General features: G+C 44.4%; 1 protein-coding gene across 6 annotated transcripts; it reads left to right on the top strand.

Annotated features, from left to right (window-relative positions):
• Positions 1-586: 586 nt before the first annotated feature.
• Positions 587-19,146, top strand: ikzf2 (IKAROS family zinc finger 2). Of its 6 annotated transcripts, none has more exons than XM_047046431.1 (8): positions 587-686; positions 3,844-3,894; positions 7,152-7,256; positions 9,357-9,548; positions 10,463-10,630; positions 14,012-14,143; positions 14,456-14,584; positions 16,193-19,146. In XM_047046431.1, exons 2-8 carry the CDS (start codon positions 3,858-3,860, stop codon positions 16,993-16,995), a joined length of 1,566 nt encoding a protein of 521 aa, XP_046902387.1. In that variant the 5' UTR covers positions 587-686; positions 3,844-3,857; the 3' UTR covers positions 16,996-19,146. The 6 variants fall into 6 exon arrangements, with proteins under 6 accessions (XP_046902387.1, XP_046902390.1, XP_046902388.1 ...); XM_047046432.1 differs by lacking the exon at positions 587-686 and adding an exon at positions 693-859; XM_047046430.1 differs by lacking the exon at positions 587-686 and adding an exon at positions 1,152-1,815.
• Positions 19,147-19,431: the final 285 nt, after the last annotated feature.

Genomic DNA, 19,431 nt, shown 5'->3' with positions numbered 1-19,431 from the left:
TTTACGATTGAATGAATGTCAGAGCTTTCTCATGTTTTCATGCACTGCACACATTGAATTGAATCAAGTTGTGTTAATTGATTTGTCTGGTATGTTACCTGCGTAAAAAAAACTAAATGTAGATACATTTAATTAATTCAATTGACCCGGTAATTGTTGCGTAACTGGCGCGTCTTCGACACAGGAGGGAGCCAGAGAGTATCATTACTATTTATATTTATTTCAGTATGGTTTTATATAATTTGACCAACTGATTTACTTAGATAACCGATATATTAAAATACTACTGGTTTAAGTGCGTATTGTATTTCCATTCACACAAAGAAGAGATTTCACATCGATTAGGCCTACTGTTTTATCAAGTGAACTACATCGTTAATAATGACGATTAAAGTAGCCTCTACTGACCATTTGTGCTGCATAATAGGCTATGTGGTTCGGATTATTACAAGGGAAATCACCCAACACTATCTCAGACACATCATAAACATCTTCCAATAGCCCATGTAATAAAACCATGTCATCGATTACCGAGCAGCCGACTGCCCATACAGATTCGTTTGTCATGGTCGGATCAAGTTTCCAGAATAGCAACAGGCTAGTCTGCTCTGCTTTCGAAGATGGAGGAAATTCCAGCGGGTTAACTAACTAGCCATTGCAGCCGATAAGGATTATCATAGTAAACGGTAGGCTAAGAAATGTAACGGGCTGATGCTTTCGCGCACTTTAAGACAACCACGTACAATGAGGTGTTGATTTACATATTGAAACTATTCGAACAAAGTCCAGGCTATTAGTGGACCGACACATCCATCGTCATCCACTGTCGTTGTGCTGTCAGCACTGCGTCCAAAGACAGGTGCGTCTTTCTGTGACAGTCTGTAGTGATAACTGTGATCTGACAACCAGGTCAAGTGTTTGTCCAGTGCTATGTGGCAACACATAGGCAACAGGTTGCCCTTCTATGGGCCTGCATGCTCTAGCCTTATTCATCGTTGAAGTTTATATGTTACGAATGATTATCGTTACATGTAATTAATCATTCATTGAGTTATTATTTAATTGTAATTGAACAGCTATATCCGGATAATATAATTGCGAGTTAACCACATAAACGAAGGCAGGTTTGCATGCACCAGTGATCAGTTCTGTAATATTAAGTCCAATATTTTTTTTGAAAGCTGATGTTTTTCCAATACCTTGGTCGGGTAGCATGTAAGCTCCCTGCATCTTTTCTTTGGCTAATTCTTTGGAACCGGTGGATCCAGTTTTATCCCTCTCCTTCTTTCTTCTTTTAGAAACGTGTTGAGTCTATCCACTTACCTCTTTGTTAGTTTTCCTTACGAACAGCACACATTAGCTAACCTTCAAGCGCATTTGTGATATTTTTTTATGAAGTGAACGAGATTGGCACGGTGCGGGGGTCGCGCATTGGGTGGAAAAGTTGACTTTGCGCGCTGCAAAGGAAGTAGTCTGTAATCAAATGAGCTTTAGGATAGATGCGCTCTTCCTAACTTTTCTCATTCAGTGCAAGATCAGTTCGTGGATTGATCAATTTATTGCCTCTGCCAGTAGCCTTGAGTGTTTCCTCATGCTTTGTTTTGAAAATGACTTGAATGAAAACGGTAACTGAGGCAAACTGGTGTTTTTTCAGTTATTATTTTTACTATTTAAAAAAAGAAAGAAAATTCACGGCATCTGATAGATATACACTAGGCTATTTAAATTAGCATTATATAGGGAGGTGACAACCAGAAATCACCTTGGTGGATATCATCGAAACAGTACGCATTTGCGCAGGGGGGACAACGAAAGGTAATTCTTGAATACTTTGACTGTTTTAATTTAAATAACAATGTGTCTTATAACTGTCGCTCCAACTTTATTATCTGTTGGAACACTGTGAGATTGCCTATAGGCCTATAGTATTGATATTTGGCAAGAGATTGCTTCAGTTTCTGAAAAGGAAACATAATTCTTTCAACATGACCATCCACTTAAACAGAGGATAGTCAGTGTTTCTAGCAGTCTTATCAAAGTTTGCCCGGGATAGGGTGCTGTTGCGCGATCGGTCGGTTATGTGGTAAGCATGTGCTCAGTTAGCTTGGGAACCAGACAAATCTGCCAGCTCATGTTTTATTTGCTCTGGTAGATGATGAGTCTGGCTGGCCACTCACCCATTCAAATAGATTTCCCTCCGTCCAGAATCTGGTCTGGTCTATTACAAAGGTTTTTATGATTTGTTGCGGATTTAATAGGATGGCAGTACAGATAAGACACCAATCGCTGCCTGACTCAGATCAGTGCATGCTATAAATGGTGTCTGGTGCATTGCATTGTCACTTATTGTCACAGTGACATGAGCCACTAATCTCAAAAGAGCAAGCCAGGCGCTGCGGTTGTTCTCCACCACCAACCCAAGCCAACAGCATGATGGGAAACAACTTGCTAATGACCGACTTTATCACCGTTTTTGTTTTACTCCTCCCGACTGATACCTCCTACTCCCGTCTACATTCAGGGCTTGGAAAGGCAGATCTCGAAAATATCTAGTTGTGGAGAGTAAACAACAACCAATATGATGTTTATTTGTATCTATCCCATTGAGTCCGAAGGATATGTTTGTCCTTCGTCCTTGGAGATCTCCCCTTGGATATACAAATGCACTGAGAGGTTCCAGACCAAGTGCCATTTGTAAGTTGAGACTCTTTCAGACAGAACGCTGCAACGGCACCATATAGCTCTCTGAAACCCATTATTTCCAATGGTTTTACGCTGCATCAGGCAATGCGCAGGCTGCGCACAAAATGCAACAGGTTGCACTGAGCGCTGTGACAAATACTGAACACCTTTTTCCAGATATTTTGGGCTGTCTCTGACTTCTATTAACACCTAAACAGTTATGCGCTGAACCCAGACCGTGTTTTGTCTTGCGCTGCCGGGTTGGTGTAGGATTATGCAGCAGCGCACTCCTTCAAACAGGAACCCTGCCACATAGGCCTACACGTTATTGTAATGCCCCATTATTGTAATGCCCCCTTGTAATGCCTAATTTCTGACCAATAGCATACTGTTTATACCGGCTAATATTATACTCAAATACATTTGAAACTTGAGTATGAAACTGTTTTTGGTATAATTAATATACAGCATAGGCTAGTGTATGCTAGTGCACATTATTGGTCTTACTCTAAAATGTGTTGGACAGTCAAAAGGCAGTCCTTTAATACTGGGTGTAACTAAATAATGTTTGTAATTCCATAAAATATGTTTCTAAATGGTTGCCAATTGTATGGTAAGGATTGACAAGGCTCTGAATCATTCTCACCCTGACCAGAGACAAGCACAGAGAGAGCAGGAGGGAAAAACATACACACACATACACAAATGCACAGACACACAAACATACCTGACCACCGACTTGAAATACATGTAGTTGTTCTTCATCAAACTTGGGGTGGGGTGGGGGTGGTGGTGGTGGTGGTGTGGGGGGGGGGGTGTAGAGGAAATGGCTATTCTCACTACAACTGCAAAGTCTGTAACAAAGTGTGAACCTATCCTGCTAAATGTGTTTCTTCTGTGGTCGTGCAAACTCAAATGAATGGCTGTATTTTTAAACACGTGTGACCTTGGGATGGTTTGAAAACAGTGTTGCTCAGTGCTACTGAGTTGTTATGTCCTTTTTGGCCCTTTTGAAACCACTCCTGCAGCAGCATGACTTGAATTTAAGCAACAACATTTGTATTCATTCAACTAACAATGATGCATCCTAATGGGTAACTCTAAACTTGTGTTTGACTTACAGTACTGACTGAATAAACACTTTTTCTCTGGCCACCACAGCTTTCTGCAGGACTATGGACACGGAAGGTTCACCAGATGGGTACCGTGCTAGTAAGTCAACTGATCCATCACTCTGTCTGCCTAGATTAAGCTTCAGGAGTCTGGTGTAAGAAAGATTGGCAATCTTGCGATATCATTGTCACTGTCACAGCCTTAAGTGAATACTTTGGGTGTCGCAAAAATTACACTAGCAAAAACATATTTGTTAAATTAACACAATTCATTTATTTAAAATATATGTACCTTGCTTGGGATTTTCCCTTAGAGCAAACCCTTTCCTGTTTGGCCCTTATAACCTGTGAAAAAAAGCAGTGACATCCTGTTTAATGCTGATAGCTGATGCTGGATACACACGTTATGTGTCTCCATTTCCCTTTTTTGGTTTCTTACAGGCACATATTTATTTTGGTGTTTTTTTGTGTGTACCTTGTTTATGATCTTTCTGCCTCTGTACTTAAACTGGTGGTTGGCGTTAGTGACATCATGGGGACTTCCTGGTCCACTGAAGAGTGGGCCTGCGGGAACGCCTGTCAGGCAGGAAAGGGTCGAGGTTGAAGATCAAGTAGGAGCTCTCTGCTTGCCGTTCCTCCTGTGTTCTCCCTCGCCTTATGTCCAAAAATATGCAAACAAATTCAATTTTGTCTGGAGGTCATTCCCGTCCTCTCTTTCAGCCCTTGTGAGTGTGTCACCGTTGTCACTAGATGCGTTAGTGTCGGCGTGTAACGTAGCCTGTGGAAGCAGGTTGCTGATGTAATGCACTGTGATTGCGTAGTAAAAGGTCGAAAACTCTTGGCTATCCGGGACATTTGTTATCTGCAGGATGAGACTGTACCAGGTACACAGCCATACTTCCCTCTTCTCTTAGTTTCCTAACATATTTCCTCAGATATGATACAACATGCTGATAATATTTAGTTTGACAAATGTTGCAGGTGCTGAGCAACGCTTTGGGAAAGGGTGATTCATCACCAAACTGATAAATGTCAACATTTTCATTCCTTAAGCAATTTGAAGAATGTATGCTGTGTGTGTACTGTTTGTAAAAGTTCCTTTGTACTGTACAGTATGTTTGAAAAAGAGTTAGAAAGGAACAGAAAGAGGGAGTGTGTGAGAGAGAGAGAGAGAGAGAGAGAGAGAGAGAGAGAGAGAGAGAGAGAGAGAGAGAGAGAGAGAGAGAGAGAGAGAGAGAGAGAGAGAGAGAGAGAAAGAGATGGTGTGGTCTGGAGGTTCAGTGTTTTACTGGAAAAACCAGATCCTTCTCATGAACTGGGTATTGAACAAGCCAGGACTGAGTGCTCTGTCATTTAAGTAGATAATTCAGTAAAGGTCCAGGTTTCATATTTGAACACAAGCCATAACTTTGTTCAGTACAGGTGAAGCAATGTAATTCTATCAATAGTTCTGTCTTATCGCAAGGGTTTTATAAAATAACCAAATCCATGAATCTGGCAAAAACACAGTGCAAGTCTTTACTGATGATTTTATTTTATTTTCCTTTCTTTGTCATTGTCATACATCTTTTCCTTTCACCCACCAGTACATGGAATGATCCATCTATGCTGTTAGTGTTGACCTCCTCCGCTGTGCTCTCAGTCTTAGCCTACTGTTCATACAGTATTGACTCAACAAATGAGTGGTGTGAAGCTAAGATTCTGAATCAGCAGACAGTAGTGTGTGTGTGTGCGTGCGTGCGTGTGTTGGTGTGTTCCTTATGTGGATGTGTGCGGATGTCAGCGTGTGTGTGAATGGATACGTTTGTGTGTTGGTGAGTGCGTGCATGCCATGTGCGTTTGCCACCGTGTGCGTGTGTGTGTCTGCCGCGACAGAGGTCACACCTGTGGATACACTGGTTCCCTGCGACTCCTGCCTCACTCAGGAGTTACCAAAGCTCGAACGCTCCCATGTCATTTCCAGCCCGTTTGTCAGTACGGTCTGTTTACGCGGGTGTCATGGCAACACCTCTTCTTATGACACTCAAATAGTAATTTGCGTGAGAGCCTTTTACTGTTCTGCGAGGCAGCTGTCCGTCCAGGCTCCAGTAATGGAAAATCCTTCATGACAAATCTGGGCCACTCCTGTCTCCAGGACAGCACAGCCAGGGGATAGCCGTCCACCGGTCACCTGAGATTTCCTCCAACCCCAGCGAGTGCATGCAATCCGAAACCCGGCCCAGGGATTGTGTCATGTCTCCCAGCGGGCGTCACTCAGCTCAACAATGGGACACCACTCCCCCTCCTCCTCCTCCTATTCTTCCTCGTGATAGCCACCATCCTTAAAGTATAGACGCGCAAACCGACAGGGACAGTTTGGGGTATCGGATCTATTTCACTGGAGGGGTCTACTTGTAGTTTAGGGGTCAAGTTTGCAGTCAATGTTGGTATTTGATTTGCATTCGCTCATCATTGCAACCAGACTGCTTAGTGGCAATGAGAACGAGACCTCCATACTAGGGAATCTGTGAAGAGGCTGTTCACATGAACATCTCAGGTACTTTCCTTCTCGACTATCGAGGAACTGCTGCGTAGTGCTAAATGTGGTGAAGTGCGGGGGTTTGCCCCGACTCCTCAGGGATCTGACAGCTTGGTCAGCAGGGCTGCTTCGCTGTAGCCTTTATCTGAGAGGCTCCGATGGGGCCAGGGTGTAACGGGATAAGGGATAGGCTAGCTCTCCCTCTGAGTGGACACACAGCTATCCATAGCCCGGCCTATGAACAGCCTGCTGAGAGAAAGCAATCGGATACTAGACATGGACATGCTACTGGACATGAGGATCGCAGCCAGCACCTTGACCCCGCTGCCTCCCAGTACTGTCTGCCTCGTGTAGGTAGACATGCTGGGCCTGGCTCATGGTAGTGGGACGTCTCTCCGCTAAGCTGTGGTTCTAGAAAGCCAGAGGTGGACCATTGCGGCAACCACTCAATTAAATGTTCATTCCTGTGCATACATCATGTTTTGCTGGTGACCTGGTATTGTCATGCATAAACAGTGCAGTGCACCTGTCAAGCATTGGAGTGAAATTAGTGTCACTGTCATCAGTGAATATCAGTAGAAATTGTAGAAATAAAATGATCTGAATTTGACAGATGAGGTTTGATGAATAGAGTATTAATACTTCCACCGTTTTTTTGTGTGTGTGTGTTTGTGTGTGCGCGCATGTGTGAGTGTCTACTGTGTGTGTTTGAGCGTATGGTCAAGAGTGAGAACGGCAGAGTGAGCATGAGAAGGGTAATATTTGGAGCAGCATACTGTCTGTGCGCTGTGCAGAGAAGGACAATATCCCCGGCTCAATTGTTGCCGTCTGTCTCCCAGGTAACGGAGATTGCCCTCCCAGGAAGGAGAACTCGAGAATGTCGGTGGACCTGTTGGCAAACACACCCAACGGACTGGAGCCTCAGGGTCCTAAGTCGCCCAGCGGTAAGTGGCTACTCCACACGTTAGCTTGCACACGCACGCACGCACACACACCCGTTTCGTTACAATGCCGGCTTTTCATTTGGCATAATGTCTAAATGTGACTACTAACCACCTACTGGTAGTAGGATTTAGACAGAGTCTACAGTAGCCAGCAACTGTCATCACTTAATATCCTAAGTCTTGCATTGCTCTTTTCCTGCGGCCTCTTAATTAAACCATGAAAGGAGAAGCTGAGACTGTGTTCCTCTGGTGGCTGTGTCACAGAGGGTGATGTCAGAAGAATGAAGGCCCCCCAGCTGAGGTAGATGTTTTGGAAGGAGAGGCTCGACGCCTGCTGTTTGCCTCAGATACTCTAGCTCCTCTGTCACAATGCAGTTATGATGTTCTGACTGGTCCCTGGAAAGGGATAAACAAACATGTGGGGGGAAATATCTATTTTGAAAGCCTATTTAATTAGAAAGATTGTGGAGTCCACAGTTACCAAGGGTCTCTGACTCATAACTCCAAAGCTCTCTCTCTCGGGGTTCATTTGATGGTCGCCCTACAGGGACCCTACAGGCATTTTACCGTCACTTTAGTGTTACTCCACTGTCGGTCTGCTGTCGCTGTACAGTCATCCTACTGTCTTTTGCTGCTACTCGACTCCATTCTCCTCCTCGACTGTTTCATGATAGCCTTGTGTGTGTCTCTCTCTCTCTCTCTCTCTCTCTCTCTCTCTCTCTCTCTCTCTTTCTCTCTTTTTCTCCCTGTTAAGGTTGTCATGCTGTCTTCTGCAATTCTGTAGCTGCTTCTTTCTTTTACACAGTCCTTTCCGTTAATTCACTCTGTTGTTTTCATGGTAATGGTTCAACTTGAACCTCCTAGGGAAAGCAGAAAAACTAAATAGACGGAGGCAGGTCGGCTCCATGTTGCCAGGATACAGTCGCCAGGGATGACACCTTGAGCGTCTCACTTTTTGTGAAGTAAAATGGCATGGCATTCGAATGACAATCGAACGACACAGCTGCACCTAAGAAAATGCCATTTGGTCGGTTTCACTTATTTTAACAACGTGTCGACAACGCTACGTACGCACGTCGTCATGAGATGAAAGAGCCGGATAGTGGTGTCAGGGTTGAGGTTCACACTCCGCACCCAGCCAGTGATTAAGGTCTCTGTAATCACAAACAGGCTTGTCAGGATGGGTAAGGGACCGAGAGCCAGGATCAGGTTTTCCAAAGCGTGTAGAGGAATGCAGGGAGCCTCTACCAGTTCATGCTAAAGTCGTGTGACTTTTTGTGGCGTTTGGCGATTTTTGGGGCTCTATTGCGTCGTGTAGTGCGTCAGTTTGTGTTGTGTTCGTTTTCCCATCACGGCTAAACCAGAGTAGTATCTTGTAGTATTAAATGGAGTTTTTGAGTATATAAAATATGTATCTAGGCAGCATGTATATGAATGACTGTATGTCTATATGTTTGTGTGTGTGTGTATGTATGTGTGTGCGAGTGCAGACAGTGCATGTGTTGGCTGTCAGATGCCCCATTGTCTGGTGACAGATAATGAGACTGCTATAACAATCAGAACGTGCATTCCCATCTTCAGTCAGCGAGTTCTCCCTCCCCTTCTCTCCTCCCCCAATGCAACCATTCTCCCAGTGCCAGTCAAGTGGAAACCCACACATGCTGAGAACCTAGCCCGGGCAGGACACTCCCTACCTTCTCCTCTGGGACTCGAACCAGACCAGCCTGTTTCTCATTTCTCCAGCAATCTGTCAGAGTTGCACAGCATGTCACAAAAACGTCCTTCTGGGAGTCACCCTTTGTTTTGTTGTCCGACGTTGACCTGTCGTCTGTTGCCAGCGGCTCTGGGCGGGTGAGGGCAGGCTTGAGTGTAAACACACTGCTTGCTACTGTCACTGCGCAGCTCTCTTAGGTGGGATTGTGAAGATGTGGGTTCTGTTCATAATGGGTTCACTTAGACATGAATTCTAGGGTTAGATATGCGCACGTCCACATCCCCATCCACACATACACAGGCAAAAACACACAAACGCAAACACACACAAACACACACACTTATACATAGTGACTCTCATGTCTCTCATGTCATTGTCTCAATCAGAAGTGACCATCAAGCAGGAAGAGGGCACGGGAGACGAAGCAGACAGGAAAAGCACAGCACCAGAGGACATGACCCATAGTGGGGAGGAAGGATCGGGACTGGAGGAGCCCATGACTGACAGCCCCAACAACCTACAGGATGGTGTGTCTGGGTCTGATGGAGTAAGCGACGCAGACAATCGGCTACAAAATGGTACGTGATTTTCATTCAGTCAGATCCAAACCACATACCATACTGTCAAATTCTAAAACATTTTCCAATTGCAATGCTTACATATGAAAGTTTTGTCGTAGGTTAACTTTCTGAATGATATATGTCCAATAACTCAATGAACAATACTACCGGTAGATGATTTATTGTTAGTTGTCATTGTTAGTATCACTTTTGCGTGCTATTGTATTCTTTGTTAGAGGGTGTGGGTCGTTTTTGCTGCCAAGTAAAAGACAGTAGTTTAGCCTTTGAATGATTATCAGGGAAAATATCCCTGGAATCCTCCACAACCTGTTCCTTAGCCTTTTTACCTGACGCTGTGACGACAGTGCTGTCACCATCACAGCTACGGGATCCTATTTCACTTTTTCCACATGGTTCCGCAAGACCAAACAATGCCCACCATGGTGAGAATACCCAGCTGCAACGACCGTAGCGTTACCGCAAGCAGACGACATGCGGAGATGTAGCCCAACAAACACCCACCTCATAGCTGGCACTCACCATCCTCCTAATCATGTCACACGAGACCTCGGCTCTGTGGCATCATGTGCCTTTCATTCGCTAATTCTAATATTGAAATCACTGACAGTGCAACTCTGCTATAAAGTGCTACGAAGCTAAATGTGTTGTCATCGAGATGTTTAGAAAGTGCTGCTCCTTCATGAACAGCTGTAAGTAGGGCTTTGTAGCTGGTTTACCCGTGAGTGGTGTCCTTGCTGATGTACCATACAGACAATAGGGTGTGTGCGTAGGTGGTGGTGTGGGGGGGGATGGGGGGGGGGGGGTTAGGGGCTTCTGAGTGTATGTGTCTCTATGCACTTTAGATGTGTACATGCGTGTGTGTGTATGTGGTGCGCAAAACTGAAAGTGCGTCCTTCCTGTGTCTTCCCCAGGCGATAGGCCGTTCCAGTGCAACCAGTGTGGGGTCTCCTTCACCCAGAAGGGAAATCTCCTGAGGCACATCAAGCTGCACACGGGTGAAAAGCCCTTCAAGTGCCCCTTCTGCAGCTACGCCTGCAGACGCCGCGACGCACTGAGCGGCCACCTGCGCACACACTCAGGTCAGACGGCACTCAGCGGCCTCCCTTCATCCTCCCCTCCTCGTCAGTCCAACTCTCTGTCGCTGTACGGATGTCACGAGCGCCCTCCGTGGGTTTCTCCCGAGCTGTATTTGCCACACGGGCGACGCGCTCTGAGGATCGGTGGCTCTCGAAAGCCTCGACTCGACTCGTGTTTATGCTTGCGTCGAGATTAGCACGTGTCGATCTCGATCTCGCGTCGTTGGATTGACTGCAGATGCGAGGCTTTTTGCAGACGTTGTTTGTGTGTGTGTGTCAGTGTGTGTGTGTGTGTGTGTGTCAGTGCTGTGGTTAAACACCAAGGCCAGGCTGTTCCTGACAAGCTCAACTCGCGCTCCTTAGAAGGAAGCTCTCTGCTCAGAGACACATGAGGAGTGGCGGCCAGAGAGCTCTCTAACTGTAACCCACTTTCCTATCTTAGCATCACCAGAGGATGTGCTTTCTTATGCCTGTGAGATCAGGGTCAGCTGACTGACTGAACCCTTCTACCCCCCACCACCTCAACCCAAGCCCTATCCTTCTAGTTCTGCTCAAAAGTTGCCCTTTGACTTCCTCTCATTCTAATGACGGTTGTTTTTTTTTTCTGCCGGGTTGCGTCTCTCCCTTGTAATGTTTTAGTCTTTCTTGTCTTTCGGTGTGTGTTCTCTGTATCTCTTTTTCTCCTTCCACTCTCTCTGCTCGGATCTCTCTCACTTGCCCCTTTTTGAGTTTCTCACTTCCTGTTTTAAATGTCTAAATTGATTCTGCAGCCTCCTGGATCGGCACAGTGGCTGAGATGAAGTGTAAAGTTGTTCCTCTTGCAGTACACTGGTCTTTGCTGTGTGTGTTAGTCTGCCACTCTTTCCCGTGCATCTGAGTTAGTGTGGAGCGCAAGGATGGGGGGTTGTGACGTAACCTAGGGAGCTGGCTGGCAGGACGCTACCTTACATGAAAGGCGTGACACTGTTCTTCCCCTTTCTCTCTCCGTGACCCTGGCACGATGGAGACACCTGGCAGCCTGCCCAGGAAACAGGTGAAGTCAATAGTGGAGGAAGTTAGGCAAGAGACAGTAACATTTAAGGAGAGAGAGACAGAGAGACAGACAGAGTATACTTTACTGCCTCATTCAACGCCTGGTTAAGGCTTTGCTGAATGACTGTCTAAAGGGCAAAGAGTTGACTCTTACTATGTATATGTTGTATTGTCGCCTCACCTAAGTAAACATCTACCTGATTGAGGTGTTCTTTACAAAACAAGAAGAACTAACTCCTTAAATGTGTTGTTTTATAATCATCATTACACCTTGCTTCCTATTGTGTTAAGTTGATGATAGAGTATATGCAATACAGCAACAGTTATTTAACAAAAAAGAAGGATGTCTGAACACATTTAAGGTGGCATAACTGTGGTAGGTTGTTGCATACACTAACATTGTCTGTTAAACTGTACAGAATGCAGTACTTTCATGTCCTTCCCTGTTGGCATACATGAACTGCTAGAAATGCTGCATGACCTTGGGGCAGACTAATGCACTGTATATGTGTATGAATGTGTTCATGGACAGAACGTTCTCCATGGAGACTGATAGAATCGCACAATTCAGTACCACATGAGATAAGGGACCTGAGTTCCTGTTTATCACCCAAATGGAAGCGGCCAAGTGAGTCTGAACTCAGAGTTGTATTCATTTACATGGCCAAGAATAGCAGCTGAAAGCGGGATTTTAGTGATGCATCCAACATCTGCAAAGCCCACATGGGGCGGTGGTTTTGAAAGATAAAAAAATACATTGAAGTGAACTTGTGTTGGTGTTGGTGTGATTACAATATGAAAGTGTTACTGCCCAATACCATGTAGGCAGTTTGAAGCAGGTGCTGTGCCTGACAAAGATCACTGGAGCAGACATTTCCCCTGTGACGATATGTAGATACATTACTCGGTTGAACATCGTAAAACGCGTAATTTTACTGTGAAAACCATAACCTGCTAAGTCGCTAGTACTCTATTCTCCCATGATTTTAGAAATAATGAAACGGACGTGTTTTGGTATATTGTCTTACTCAGACATTCTCATGAACCATAGTTTCTAATGTACTAAACCAATTGCTACTCATAGACCACAAGATTGCTCAATGGCAGATATTGTTGCTGATGATGTTGTGATTGTTCCTATGAATCACTGTAAAAAAAAAAAAAAAGCTAGCTTATGGAATATAGGTCATGTCTGAGGATGGGTCTATGAAAAGTGGTTTCTATCATTATTGGACACGTCATCCAAACATTGTCAGATGTGGTAACATAGCCATATGTGGTACTCTCAATAGACAAGATGTATTTGAATTTGACCTTTACAACGTATGTCTACCAAGGACATATACATGTAATAATTTATATTTTTACATACATTACAAAATGTAGTAATGTAAACCATTCCCAGATAGTCCACACAAAAGGTTGTGTCTTCTCATATAAAAACCTCAAACTGAAGCACATTTGGGCATTCTGTTCTCACAGTCAAACACACACACACACACACACATACACACAGTCAGACAGACACACTGCTGTGATCCCAGTGTCTGGGTCACATAGTCAGCATGGCATCTGGCCTGTAGTGCACTCTCAGAGTCCCTTTATGACTCAAACCAAGACCTTTCAGAAAATTCTACTACACACGGTTGTCTTTCATGCTATCCAATATCTTACTAGTCATGCAGTAGGACCTGGCAGTAGACGAACGGACAGATCTGGGGTTGCTTGGATGAGCGGATGGATGGATGGATTAATGAGGAGATGAATAGATTTGATGGGCAAATCAGCTCCCTTCCTGCCGTGCTTCCTGCTGGGTTCGTCAGCCCAGTGTGGAGCCAGCCTGAATGGAGCCGACAGCATGAATCACAGCCCTCCTCCAGCAGGTGGGAGAGAGGTGTTGTTTTCGCGTTGACGTTTCTTTCCGACCACTACTGGATGTACTTTCGCTAGACGCAGCATCGCTCTTGTTTGTAGAGCAGGGCTTTACTACAGCAGTGGGCCCCTGGGTGACTTGATGTGTGTATGTTCCAGGGCGTATGAAAAGTAGACACGTATGAGTGTTCACCCACTGCTTCTCTGTTTGTCTGTCTGGCGTGCCGCTTGGCTGGTGATAACTGAGTGGGATCAGAGTAATAGTGGAACATGACTCCATGAGCTCAGAAGCCTGCTCGATCTTTCTCGAGGCTTCCCCACTCTTCCTCTTTTACTACGGCTGCCTTCCTCAGCCAAGCGCAGGCTCGTCGTTGCGTCATCCCCCCGAGGAGGTTGGACCATCTCCTGCCCCCTCTTTCGTCTCATTGCTGGTGTGTGACATTAATAGTCCCCTTTCCTTTGATGTCACCTCTGCATTAGTTGGCAAACCGCACAAGTGCAACTACTGCGGACGCAGCTACAAACAGCGCACGTCTCTGGAGGAGCACAAGGAGCGTTGCCATAGCTACCTGCAGAGTGTTGGCATGGATCCCACCTCTAACTCAGGACCAGGTGAGAACGACTTGCCTTCAGCTTTCATAGAGACCAACCGGTAGATGCTTCCAATGTGTAATTATCTAAAAAATATGTTGTTTAACGGTGTGATTAGCAATTACAGTCTGGACCAAGGACGAAATTAAGGGGGATGGGAGAAACCTTAACCAATTTGACCTCTAACCTTACCGTGGATGCGTATTGATAAGGATGGTATCATGGATGCTGTGCTTCTGTCGCTGGCGGGCTGTGGAATACCAACACTCACCCACATGCTCTGCCCCCCCCCCCCCCCCCCACACACACACAAACACAAACACACACACACAGGTGAAGCCACCAAAGAGCACAGGCCACCAGCAGAGGCCTCTGTCATGGCAACCTTTGATCGTCCGCCCGTCATTGAGAGGTTGCAGAACGTGGGGAAGAGGAAGAGCAGCAATCCCCAGAAGTTTGTTGGTGAGCATGAATGCCTGGGCAGCACCACACCGTGTCTGCTCAAACCAAACGTTTTCAAACAATGTACATTGTTATTGGCAAGGCTACAGCAATATAGTGTACTGTGAAGTATTCATCAGTGAGCATCATACCAAGGGCACCTACTGTATCTGCTTTTCAAGTTTGATAATAGACAGACATAAATAGTAAAGTACACAGACAGAGAAAGACAGACAGATAGACAGACAGGTATTTTGCTTTATTTTCCAAGCATTGAAAATTGGTTGAACTCTGGGCTTACCACATTATTATATGCTTTGGTTAAGTAAAAAAAAAAGTGATTTTCCTTATGTCATTGTTTTATTTAGCAGGGTTATGGCTTTAGGAAGGCCAGAGTTCTTTTGCCCAGTGCCTCACTCTGATTGACGTGTTCCAGCGGTCAAAAGATCTTAAACTCCACATCAAGGGGATGAAAAATAACTAGTGCTGTGTTTGTTTATTTCTCAAGGCTTTGTTCTGTACATGGATGACAGTTAGAGTGCTGCTGACCTGTGATTTATCAGCATTGTTAATATTTTACTAAGACTTGTTGGTTGTGCGACTCTGATCCAGTAGGTCTGGCAATGAAAACGTATACTCTCAATAAAATAAAATAAATCTCAATATGTTTGCCTGTAATATCCGTTGGAACATGCGGGGTGTGCAACACTCGTCAAGTCAATAATCTGCAGATTTGAATTAGTATTTAAAACTGGGACATGCACGTGTTTCACTTTGAAGTCTCACGACATCAAACTTAAATTATTTGAAGAAGAAAATGTGTATGTCTATAATAAAAAATTTAAAAAACATATATATATATATATTCATATTTAAAACATCTTAAAAGTATGTATAGTCTCTTTAAAATGAACATATTGTAGATTGTAATGTTTTTAAAGTTATTTAGTAATTCCAAATGTTACAGTCATTTAAATGGAGTACAATTTACAATGTACAACTAATCGCTATTAATCAACTGCCCTCTTTGGACCAATTTACAGACATACTTATAGTTACCTCAGAGTACATTTTCCAATGATTGTCAATCCCCTCAGGGAGAGTTGAGCTTATTAGTTGCTTTACCGCACTATTAGGTGTAGAGGAAGAGATTGAGCAAGAGACAAAGCGGATGAGAGCATGAGGAAATGTTTTTTCACGTTGTGGTTTGGTACACCTGTAGATGTGCCATTGTTCTTATCGAGAGGGGAGCAAAACAGCTTACCGCATCCATGTTCTGCAGGGGTTAAGCAGTGCAGTCGGATGGGGCTTTCCACCATTAAACGCCAGACAGCCGCCAGAGAAAAATAGAAAAATGTGAAAAACAAACGAGAAATGATTGCTTTCATATTTCTTTGCTTGCAACTATAGCGGGTAAGGGAGGCTAGTGTGTTTGCTAACACCTTGGTAAACCAGTGATTCACATCTCAAACAGTATACGGTGCTTATTGTGTGAAGCCTGTTATATAGAAGTGGTAGATGGAATGGATCTAGCATGGCTTCAGAGTTCCGCACTCTGCCAGGCACATTCTCTAACTGTGAGGTTATAATATGTGTGAAGTTGACTGTGTCTGTGCCGTTGTGTTTCAGGTGAGAAGATTGTTCGCTATGGCTACCCTGAGCTAAACTATGAGATGGGTATGAAATATGAAAAGGAAGCTGAGATGATGCAGGCCCACATGATGGACCAGGCTATCAACAATGCCATTTCCTACCTGGGCGCCGATTCCATCAGGCCTCTTGTCCATCACCCTCGCCCACACCCCCATCCTGGCACTCCCCTCTCCATGGCAGAGGTAGTGCCCATGGTCAACCCCCTCTTCTCCCATGTGTACTCCGCCATGGGGCCCCGCATGGAGCGGCCCAGCAGCCGTGACGTCCCCCACATGCCCGTGCCCCTGCCTCCCCCTGACTATCCCCCCTCCTCCAATGGTCCGGTGTCCTTGACCAGGCCCAAACACCCCCCAGCCGTCCGGGGGGAATCGCCTAGCAACAGTGGCTTGGACTCAGCCGACTCCGCCCGCAGCAGTCCCCAGGAGAGGCTGGGTTACCATGCCAACCTGCCCCATCCCAGGTCCCGGCCCAGTCCAGTTTATGGCAGAGAGGAGAGGCGGGCGGCCGAGGCAGGCCTGACACCGGAGGTGGTGAGAGGGGGTGGCGAGCGCCCCGTGAGCCAGGACGGTGTGCGTGTGATTGGGCGTCAGGGACAGGAAGTCAGGGTGTTCCAGTGTGAGCACTGTCGTATCCTTTTCCTGGACCATGTCATGTATACCATCCACATGGGATGCCATGGCTACAGGGACCCCCTGGAGTGCAACATCTGCGGCCATCGTAGTAAGGACCATTACGAGTTCTCTTCCCACATTGTGCGTGGGGAACACACCTTCCGGTAAAGAGAGGGTGGGAGAGAGGGAGGAGAGAGGAGCCATAGTCCGTCCCCAACACATACATAACCTCCAGGAAGGAAAAAACTGAAACTTTTGTAGCAAAATAGTTACCTGTGATTTTTCTGATGAATCAAACAATTATATGAAGGTCTGGGCCAAATACACAGTTCATTTTTCTATGGTGGGTGAATCTGTACTTGTTATTTGTGTCTACATGTATTTTTATTTGTATTTGAAAGCAAAAAGAAAACATTTACTTTGCTGTGGTGTCCGTGTGGATGTAACAAAGTAGCTTTAACTATGATTCGATAAGGACAGTCATTTATTTCTTAATATCTCCACATTAGCTCTGCTGGTGCTCAAGGGCTTTATACCTAGCCTCATGTCAGTTCAGTCCACACCTGACCTGAAATGGACACACCAAATCTGGGCTCAACCAGCACATCATGGCTGGTTCACATAACGGCCCTAGGAATGAAGAGGACATCTTTTCTAAAGCTGGTCCAGAGCTCAGTGACAGCAGCTACATGTCAAATAATATTCAGAGATTCACCAGCCACATGTTGCCTAGTTGACATGCTATTGTTTCTTTAGTATTTATGTGTGCGTGCATGCATGCGTGCGTGTATTTGCATGCACTGTGGAAAAGGATACTGCTTGGCACAGTACGCTGTGCACTTTAGTATGTAGCACTGCTGGGGGGAAACTCAGCCTATCCACAATTGAAATGCCAATGTTGGATTATCTTGGTGCACTTGGACATATGCATATGTATTCTGCTCTTAAAAAAAACAGTTTTGCTGACAAACAAAATGTACTGTTGCACTGGTGATCATGCAGTACATTGTATTTTGTCACAAATTAGACTCTACTTTATCTGTTTTCATCCTGGTGGTCTTAGCTATCTCATGGGGGCAATTCTTTCAATTTGTTGTGTGGAAAGGTATTGTGTTTGATCAAGGCAGCTCTTTTCAGTTTACATCTCAGCGATATTGACAAAAGTATAAAGTTATACTGCTATGGCAACTGCTTACTATTACCATCAATCAAGTATTGGCACTGGAACTTGTTTACAGTTTGCAACATGCTATTACTCCACATTCATTTAATGCATTATTGTTCTAAGGGGTTTGTCCTGTAGTTTTATATTTAATCAAGTCTAATTTAGACTAAATGTATATTATACTGTATTCAAACTAACATTTTACTATATTACAATATTACAGATCTGACAGCCTGTTTTAAGGACTTCCCTGTTTACATGAAGGGAACACTTTGATGACAAGGTGAAGGTCATTCATAATATGATTTAGACGGCTACACTGTAAGGAATATATCCATTGCCTGTGCAAGTGAGAGTTTACAGAAAACAGCGATAACATAAATATTTGCGTGTGTGTGGTGTGTGTGTGTGTGTGTGTGTGTGTGTATGAAGGGCTTTTCTGGAATGCACTCTTAGCTTATAAAGTGTTCTACTCTCCTATCCATACATCAGGGGCTAGACTCATGTTTAGGAATTTCATTGCCTAATCTTTAACAGAAAGTTGTGTCCTTACAGCCTACAGTCATCAATATGAACAAAGAGAGCGGGGAGAAAAGGTGATGTTACCCACTCCTTACTTAGGATACTTGAAGCATCATGATTGATGATTTTGATCAAATATCTATAAACACCTATTTTCTTTGTAAATGTAAAACAGGAATTGGAATATTGTGTTTCTACTCTTAAGTACTAACCATTGAATTGTTAAAAAAAATGGTTTGGAATGTATTTTTTTATAAAATAATATATGAGAACAATGTATATTTTGGCACATTGAAGTTGTGAAATGATTTGACGTTGATGATTACTGATGTGGGGGCTCTCAGGTATCTGTCGCCTATGTGCTTTTGTATGACTTTTGAGGTTTATATAGCTCCAAAAAAATATATATCCTATATTTGGACATTTTGGGTAACTTTCGATGAAGCGATATTGTTATTATTGTGATTAAAACAAATGTATATGGAGGAGAGTTCTTTGGTATTGCCGAAATCCACTTTACTGAAGAGTTCGAGTTTTCAGTATCCTTGACTTGACATGAAGATACTGTGCTGTACATAGTTGAATGTTTGTTCAAATGGCATTGGCTTTTCTCTATTAAAGTATTCATTTTACGTCCTGATTGTCTTTGGTCTAGAATCCTCCAGTCGAATTGTTCACACAAGTAATAGTAACATTCTCTCATTGTATCTTGAGACCCTCGCGTAAACTGTGAAACTGTTTAAATGTCAAAACATCACTATACCCTCACCACCTTACCTCAAAAGAACAAAGCAAAACAAAAGAATCAAAGCTCGTGAGTTATAGGAGCACAGATGTTTAGTGGTAGATGTTATGGAGCAGCAGTCAGACCCCCACAAGCCTCAGTAGCTCTTTATCTGCACTCATCCAGCCTATTT

This window comes from Hypomesus transpacificus, chromosome 23 (assembly GCF_021917145.1).
Source record: "Hypomesus transpacificus isolate Combined female chromosome 23, fHypTra1, whole genome shotgun sequence".
In the NCBI taxonomy this organism is placed as follows: domain Eukaryota; kingdom Metazoa; phylum Chordata; class Actinopteri; order Osmeriformes; family Osmeridae; genus Hypomesus; species Hypomesus transpacificus.
This window is presented reverse-complemented; position numbering and strand designations above follow the sequence as displayed.

What these genes read in the sequence shown, in the direction of transcription:
- ikzf2 (XM_047046431.1), top strand. Translation starts at nt 3,858, where the DNA reads ATGGACACGGAAGGTTCACCAGATGGGTACCGTGCTA. An exon ending in GGGTCCTAAGTCGCCCAGCG is followed by an intron (nt 7,257 to 9,356) that starts GTAAGTGGCTAC and finishes TGTCTCAATCAG; the next exon opens with AAGTGACCATCAAGCAGGAA. An exon ending in CCACCTGCGCACACACTCAG is followed by an intron (nt 10,631 to 14,011) that starts GTCAGACGGCAC and finishes CCTCTGCATTAG; the next exon opens with TTGGCAAACCGCACAAGTGC.